Source organism: Panthera onca, chromosome C1 (assembly GCF_046562875.1).
Source record: "Panthera onca isolate mPanOnc1 chromosome C1, mPanOnc1 haplotype 2, whole genome shotgun sequence".
In the NCBI taxonomy this organism is placed as follows: domain Eukaryota; kingdom Metazoa; phylum Chordata; class Mammalia; order Carnivora; family Felidae; genus Panthera; species Panthera onca.
The window spans coordinates 103,687,182-103,696,119 of NC_138346.1; the positions used below are offsets into that span (position 1 = coordinate 103,687,182).

Sequence of the window (8,938 nt, forward strand, 5' to 3'; positions counted from 1 at the left end):
CCTTTACTTCTTACCTGAGAGGGACAGATTTGTGACCAAGCTTTACTTTAGCTTGAAATGAGTCTAGAAGAACATTGGTGTTTAGGATGTTGGTATTAAAAGGGGCTCCCTTTATTTTTTAAACAATTGTTATTTATTGTTCAAGTATAATCGACATACAATGTTACCTTCACTTCAGGCGCACAACAAATTGATTTAACAATTGTGTATATTACTCAGTGCTCACTATGGTAGATGTAATCATGGTCTGTCACTGTACAATGTTATTACAGTGTTACTGACTATATTCCCTAGGCTGTACTTTTCATCCCTGTGACTTATTTATTTTATAACCAGAAGTTTGTATCTCAAATCCCCTTTATCTTTTACACCCATCCTCCCACCTTCCTCCCCTTTGGCAATCACCAGTTTGTTCTCTGTATTTGAGTCTGTTTTTGTTTGTTTTGTTTTTTTAGATTCCACATGTAAGTGAAATAATATGGCATTTGTCTTTCTCTGTCTTATTAGGGGAGCCAAATACCCCCTAGGTCCATCCATGTTGTTGCAAATGGCAAGATTTCCTTCTTTTTACATGCCTGAGTGGTATCATTCCACTGTATATATGTTCCACATCTTCTTTATCCATTCATCTATTGATGGATTGTTTCCATAATTTGGCTGTTGTAAATCATGCTGCTATATACATCAGAGTGCGTATATCTTTTCAAATTAGTGTTTTCATCTTCTTTTGGTAAATGCCCAGTAGTGCAATTACTGGATCATACGGTTTTCCTGTTTTTCATTTTTTGAGGAACCTCCATACTGTTTTCCACAGTGACTGCACCAGTTTGCATTCCCACCAGCAGGGCAGGGAGCGGTCCCTTTTCTCCACATCATTGTCAACACTTCTTTTCTTTTCTTTTTGACAAAATACTAGCCTGACTGGTGTGAGAGGTGATTATCTCATTATGGTTTTGATTTGCATTTCCCTGAGGATTACTGATGTGTCTTTTCATGTGCCTGCTGGCCGTCCTTGTGTCTCCCTGGCTAAAATGTCTGTTCGGGTCCTCTGTGTATTTTTAAATCAGATTATTTGGTTTTTAGGTGTTGAGTTGTAGAAGTTCTTTATATACTGGATATTAACCCCTTATCGGATATATGATTTGCAAGTATCTTCTCCCATTTGGTGAGTTGTCTTTTTCTTTTGTTGATGGTTTCCTTCGCTGTGCAAAGGCTTTTTATTTCAGTATAGTCCCAGTAGTTTATTTTTGCTTTTGTCTCCCTTGCCTGAAGAGACAGATCCATAAATATGTTGCTCAGGCTGATGTCCAAAAAATGACTGCCTGTGTTTTCTTTTTATTTTCCCTCAAGTTTTTATTTAAATTCCAGTTAGTTAACATACAGTATAATAATAGTTTCAGATGTACAATATAGTGATTCATTGTTTCCATGCAACACCCAATGCTCATGCCTCTGTTTCTTTTATGAGTTTTATGGTTTTAGGTCTCACATCTAGGCCTTTAATCTATTTTGAGTTTATTTTTGTGTGTGGTGTAAGAAAGTGGTCCAGTTCCATTCTTTTGCATGTGGCTGTCTAGTTTTCCCAGCACCATTTATTGAAAAGACTAACCGCCCCCCCCGCTCCATGCATATTCTTGCCTCCTTTGTCTTAGATTAATTGACCATATAATCATGGGTTTATTTCTTTGCCCTCTCTCCTATTCTGTTGATCCTTGTATCTGTTTTTGAGCCAGTACCATACTGTTTGGATTACTAAAGCTTTGGAGAAGTATATGTTGAAATCTGGGATTATGATACCTCCTTCTTTCTTTTTTTTTTAAATTTTTTTTTTTTAACGTTTATTTATTTTTGAGACAGAGCATGAATGGGGGAGGGTCAGAGAGAGAGGGAGACACAGAATCGGAAGCAGGCTCCAGGCTCTGAGCTGTCAGCACAGACCCCGACACGGGGCTCGAACTCACGGACTGTGAGATCATGACCTGAGCCGAAGTCGGACGCTTAACCGACCAAGCCACCCAGGCGCCCCATACCTCCTTCTTTCTTAAGATTGATTGGCTTTTCAAAGTCTTTTGTGGTTCCATACACATTTTATGATTATTTGTTCTAGTTTTGTGAAAAATACTATTGGTATTTTGATAGGGATTGCACTGAATCTCTAGATTGCTCTGAGGAGGATGGACACTTTAACAATATTAATTCTTCCAGTCTGTGAACATGAAATATCTTTCTATTTGTTTGTGTCATCTTTAATTTCTTTTATCAGTGTCTTACAGTTTTCAGAGTTTAGGTCTTTCACATCTTGGTAGAGTTTATTCCTACCAAGGTGTTTTATTCTTTTTGGTGCAATTGTAATTGGAATTGTTTTCTTAATTCTTCTTTCTGCTACTTCAGTTTTGGTATATAGAAACACAACAGATAGATTTTTGTATATTAATTTTGTATCCTACAACTTTATTGAATTTATTTATCTCTTCTAATAGTCTTTGTGTGTGTGTGGTATCTTTAGGGTTTTCTATATATAGTATCATGTCATCTGCAAATAGTGACAGTTTTACTTCTTCCCTTTTAATTTGTATGCCTTTTATTTCTTTTTCTTGTCTTATTGCTGTGGCCAGGACTTCAGTACTATTTTGAATAAACGTGGTGAGAGTGGACATCTTTTCTTGTTCTTGATCATAGAAGAAAAGCTCTCAGTTTTTCACCATTGAGTATGATGTTAGCTGTGGGTTTTTCATATATGGCTTTTATTGTATTGAGGTATATTCCCTCTAAATCCACTTTGTTGGGAGTTTTTATCATGAATGGATGTTGTATTTTGTCACATGCTTTTTCTGTGTCTATCGAGATGATCATATGGTTTTTATCCTTTCTGTTTTTAATGTGATATATCACATTGATTTGCAAATATTGAATCACTCCTGTATCTCTGGAATAAATCCCACCTGATTGTAGTGAATGATACTTCTAATTATTGTGAATTTAGCTTGCTGATATTTTGCTGAGGATTTTTGCATCTGTGTTCATCAGAGATATTGGCCTGTAGCTTTCTTTTTTTGTGGTGTCTTTCTCTGGTTTTGGTATTAGGGTAATGCTGGTCTCCTAGAATGAATTTGGAAGTTTTCCTTCCTATTCTTTTTTTTGGAATAGTTTGAGAAGAATAGGTATTAGTTCTTCTTTAATGTTTGGTGCAATTTACCCTTGAAGCCATCTGGTCATTGACTTTTATTTGTTGGGAGGTTTTCTTTTTTTTTTTTTTTTTTACCAGTTCAATTTTGTTACTAGTAACCGGTCTGTTCAAATTTTCTATTTCTTCCTAATTTCGTTTGGGAAGATTATATGTTTCTAGGACTTTATCCATTTCTTCCAGGTTGTCCAGTTTGTTGGCATATAATTTTTTAATATTCTCTTATAATTCTTTTTATTTCTGTGGTGTCAGTCATTATTTCTCCTCAGAAAGGGTTGGCTTTATTTTACTTATTTTTTAAATGTTTATTTATTTTGAGAGAGAGAGAGAAAGAGAGAGAACATGAGTGAGCGTGAGTGGGGGAGGGGCAGAGAGAGACCGGGAGAGAGAATTCCAGCAGCATTCTGACAGCGCAGAGTCTGATGTGGGGCTCGAACTCATAAACTGTGAGATCGTGACCTGAGCCGAAATCGAGAGTCAGATGCTTCACTGACTGAGCCACCCAGGCAGCCCAGAAAGGGTTCACTTTAGAAGCATTTTGGTAGCGTCTGCAATATAAATCTGTCTGTAATGTGAAGTATGTTCACTCGCTATTTTTTCCCTGTATTATTTCTCAGCTCTTATGCTGATTGCTGTGCCGTTCCAAATCTCTTTCTTTGTATCAAATTGTTTCCTAGTTGTAGAAAACACACAGAAAATCCAGACATGTATTTCATTTAAAAAACACCGGGAAGGCTTTCTTGGCCTGGAACCCGGGATGTGTAGTTTTTGACAGGCTGGTGGGGGTTGGGGCTGTTGCAGGCTAGCTTGTATCTCCTTCCTCCGCTGGACCAGCTTGACCTGCCAAACAGGACCCAGCAGAAACTTATGACTGGCAGCATTGTATTCGCTTGTACACAGTTTACACGAAAGGTTGATAAGATCAGCCCGTGAACAACTTTGTCATCATTTTAAATTGGACACATTCCATCCTCCTCCTGCCTTCGCTGTTAGAACAAAACGAAAAAGCCGTAACATTTGAAGTTGTTCACTGCTGCTCTTGTGGGTGGGGTGCTTAGGTCATTTTGTGGGGAGGGGGGTGCCTTTTTGTGCCTGGAGCTGGTGGTAAATGCATGTGGAGTCCCCTACTCAGAAAGCTCCATCTTCCTTTTCACCAAGAAGAAAGTATGTCTATGGAAATAAAAGGAGGTTGTCGTTTTGTGTGAACATCTGAAGATTAAAGCCTGCACTCAGCCTCTTGCTTCCAGTCTCTATCACTCCCTCTGAGAAATCTGAAATGTTTCTTTGTCTCAGGCTTATTTTGTCTGCTTGGGTATCATGGGCACTTTGGCATGATTGCTGGAGGCAGAGGGCAAAACCCAAACTATTTGACAGATGATAATTTGTATCTGAATAGTACATTGCTTTCAGAGGACAAGTCATATCAGTTCTTGATAAAGTTCCTTTCAGCTAACGTCTCAAGGAACAGTGGCTGTTCCTGAGAATGAGGGTAGGGGCTGCTTGTGGAGCGGTGGTGGGACGGCACATCTCTCCTCTCCTGTCCCCAGTTTCCTAGTGCAGGAGCCTTAGTTTGTTTATGCTTTATTTCCTCTTCTCTCAACCCCACCATGTTCCAAGTCGCTAGTCTTGCTGGAGAAGCCGTCAGGCATAATGATGTTCCTACCTGTACAGGGTCGTGATTAGGATTCCATAAGGTGTGGTGGTATATAAGAAAGCACCCAGTACTCATGTTCTTAACCTTTCCTGGTGGTTGCAAATGCTAGAAAGTCTAATGCAAAATTTGGCTCAGGGTTTATAAAAACAAATTTGCTTTATGCTTTAAAATGTGACTACATATCCTGCTTAGTGGAATTGCTTCATGAAATCATTAAATGGCTTTTTCCTCCCTATTCTTTTCGTTCCTTCCTCCGCACCCCAGGTGTTCTTTGACCTAATGAGAGAAATCAGAGCCAAAAAGATGTCAGAGAACAAAGACAAGAACGGCAAGAAAAGCAGCAAGAACAAGAAAAGTTTTAAAGAAAGATGTTGCTTACTGTGAATGCCAAGATGGCGGATGAAGCAATCACCGCTAAGGACATAGGGTGGGCTCGTTAAGGGAAGCGTATAGTCGACTTCTTGGTGTATTCCCTGCTCTCCCAACCTCATTCACGCACACTTCTTTAAATGGGGAAAATATTTGTGAACCAGTGGCTGGCAGAAGAAATAACCCCTTGTCTATGCATCGGAATGGCTACTTTGTCAGGAGGTTTTGGAGTTTCCTTCTCTCTCCCTCTCTCCCTCCCAAAAGTTTAATCACGTGCGTAGTGCTATAGGTAGGAAATAGTCAAGTGTTAATTAAAGAGAAATACACTGTCGTAGCATCTTCTTCCCCACCCCCCTAGTTTTGTAACGTTACCATCTTTTATTTCGGAATAAAAATGTCCTATTTTATTAGGTTTGGGGAGAGGTGGGTAGGATAAGACTCTCCCCAACTCTTATCAGCTTAACAGAAGTATTCAAAAAAATCCATTAAGTTCTAAGGACACTGAAAAATTCAGAGATTTTTTTTGCGTGTGATAAGTTTCTTGGCAATACCCTGCAGATCTGAAGCACCGTGAAAAAATAAAATAAATATGAATCGGGCCAGATGGGTCAGTAACAAGCTCATAAATCCTTCTTAGATACGAAAAATGAAAATCAAATTCTTCATATGTAAAAATTAGCCAATTACAGCCTGTATTGGCTATTTCTCTCCTATAGGATCCTGAATTTTGTGTAGAAGCTTCTTTTTAGCAGATTAAGTGAAGACTCCAGAGTAGTATGCTTTATACATGGCATACTTTTCTTATCAGAGCAAAAAATCTATCTTTGGTTGCATCCTTCCCTAACTGCCAGCCAAGGTGAGACCCCTCCTTCTCCACTGGTAACCGATGTCTGTCCTTCTGGTCGACCTCTCTGCATGCAGAGGTTGAGAAAGCCTCTTCCTTTGTTTCTTTTCAGTATAATGAGTTCTTCTGAAGAATGTGATGAGTTCAAATTGTATCCTCAAATCATGAAGCCAGCGCCAGTGTCAGACATTCTGCTACCTCTCATAGAATTGCTCTGTAATTCTAAATTTAAAATTAGAAGACGTGGGAAAGGATAGGATAAGCCATTGCTCTTTCACCTCTGAGAATTGGCTGCTGTTTCTAATATAATTTTCTTCTGAGACAGCCATAGAGTTGGTTCGAAAAAGGCTCTTATTGATGAGATATGGTAAGCTTTTTTGTATATCAATATTCTAAATTTAGCAACCAGAAAATTTTTCCTCAGGAAAGGAGTACTGTGATGAAAACCCAGTATTCAGCACATTTCCCCCCATTTTTTGGAAGTGACATTTCACATATAGGTGCCAAAAGGGAACTGGGGTGGGGAGAGTGGGAACCTTTCAAATTTATGGTTATTACGGAAATTGTGGAAATTATGATCTGACTGGGAAGCAATCTTGTATCACCTCCCAAAGAATCATGGGTCTTTTTTAAATAAAAAAAGCAGACAAATACACTTTTTCAGGGCCTCAAGCTTTTTATTTTACCCTTTTGTCATACATGTAAAATGCAAGAATTAAAGAAACTGACAGTAACTCGTTCATTATTGATTATGTTAGGTTTTCTGTGATATCAGACAAACTTTATTAATCCTTTGAACTGGACTGTGGGAAATAAAATTTAAATATAAATAGTATTTTAACTTCATCTTTCCTTTGGGAGAGAGGACTACTCTTCTTAAAATTTCCTTCTAATGTGTATTTATTTATTTTGAGAGAGAGAGAGAGCGAGTGAGTGGGAGAGGGGGAGAAGGAGAGAGAGAATCTCAAGCAGGCTCCATGCTGTGAGCACAGAGCCTGACGCGGGGCTCGATCCCATGTGCCGTGAAATCATGACCTGAGCTGAAATCAAGAATCGAATGCTTGACCGACTGAGCCACCCAGGCACCCCTCTTAAAATTTGAAAACTTGAAGGTAATCACACACTTGAGGTTTTTCAAACAACCTTTTTTCTTTTCATCCTGGTTTGCTACCCGTTTGATATCAGTTCTGGTCAGTAGTAGGTAGATTTGGAGTATGTACAAATATATTAAAAGATGGTATGAATTATTTCATGCTATAGAAATTATTCTTGGTAGGTGCTATCAGTATATTTCTAAAATTATATTTAACTGGATAGCAATCAGAAATGCATCTTCTTAAAGAATTTATACATATGAAAATCTTTTCCATAGAAAAATAAGGGGGTGGTGCTATTTAGAAATTGCAAACATAGTTACTTGCTAAATGATCTATATTGTGTCCAGGGCCTACCTTTATCTTCCTAAAGTATTCGTTCTAGAACTATTTAAGCACCTACTTGATGTCAGCCTGCATTCTAGGTGCTGGGGTACAGTATTGAACCAGGTAGGCAAGAGCTCTGCTCTCCTGGAGCTTATATTCCAGTGGGGAAAGAGACAAATAAGTGAAAACATCAGGGTAAGTATTTTGATGAAAATAAAACTGGGTAATATGACAGGAAGTTTCTGGGCTGTAGAGCGGATTTTGATTGCGTGGTCAACAAGCTTCTCCAGGGAAGTGACATTTAAGCTGAGACTGCAGATGTGAAGGAGCAACCATGTGTCAAGCCACTTGGGTGGGTGCAGGGAGCTTCCCGGGCTAGGTAGGGAACCGCAGGTCCAAAGGCCCTAAGGTGTTCGGGAAAAGACCCCAAGGACCATATGGCTGGAGTATAATGACGGTGGGCAGAGTAGTAGAAAAAGATGTAGCAGTTTACGATGACATGAAGTGATGTGGGGGGAAAATACCTAGACACATAATTTGCTACAAGTATCCGATTTTGTCAAATCCAAGGCACCATTAATTGTAAGAAGTCACCGTAATTTATACACCACAAAGGAAAAACCCTGCTAATTAAGTGAACCCATCCTGATTCCAGTGACATAAAAGTGTGGGGAAAACTGCATGTTTTAGATGCGGCCAAGTACAATATGTACGTTTAAGTGACAGCTGAAATACAGAATTCACCTCTGTTGGTCTAGAAGCTACATTATAATGAAATACAATAGAAGCTTGAACTGTAGGTAAGTATTAACCCTGGGAGAGTATACATAGGTAGATACAGTTAATGTTATAGTAGTAAACTTAACTTGGATGTTTTTGTTTTAAAAATTTGTTAAAACTGGGGCGCCTGGGTGGCTCAGTCGGTTAAGCGTCCGACTTCGGCTCAGGTCACGATCTCGCGGTCCGTGAGTTCAAGCCCCGCGTCAGGCTCTGGGCTGATGGCTCAGAGCCTGGAGCCTGTTTCTGATTCTGTGTCTCCCTCTCTCTCTGCCCCTCCCCCGTTCATGCTCTGTCTCTCTCTGTCTCAAAAATAAATAAACGTTAAAAAAATAAATTAAAAATTTGTTAAAACTAATCAAAATTGTAACTGCATGTGTTTTAAAATTCCGACGGTCTAGAAGTGTCTGGGATGGAAGGTCTCTGGTCCTGCTCTTCCTACTCCTGCCCTGCTCCCTGAAAGTCATAGTCAACCATTTCTGTTCTGAGATCATTCGGTAGGTGCTCCTGAGTTTCTCAATACTGTTCTTACGCCATGATTTCTTGATTTTTCCACCTCAGACGTCCCCAGTGACAGCTTGCTGTGGTAGATGAGAGTGTAGCTCACTGTGTTCCTTACCCCTACCCCATTTTTGACCATAACAGGATGGTTTTAATTCCTCTCTTGGTGACTGTTAACACCATTTATT

General features: G+C 39.2%; 1 protein-coding gene across 3 annotated transcripts in view; it reads left to right on the forward strand.

Moving 5' to 3' along the window:
• The window catches only part of RALB (RAS like proto-oncogene B), a 43,814-nt gene extending 37,108 nt beyond the window's left edge, over positions 1 to 6,706 (forward strand). For all 3 annotated transcript variants that reach the window (XM_060625454.3, XM_060625453.3, XM_060625452.3), the window contains one exon: positions 5,103 to 6,706. In XM_060625454.3, the coding sequence (XP_060481437.1) occupies positions 5,103 to 5,222 (120 nt within the window). In that variant the 3' untranslated portion in view covers positions 5,223 to 6,706. The remainder of the gene's footprint in view (positions 1 to 5,102) is intronic.
• The last annotated feature ends 2,232 nt before the right edge of the window (positions 6,707 to 8,938 follow it).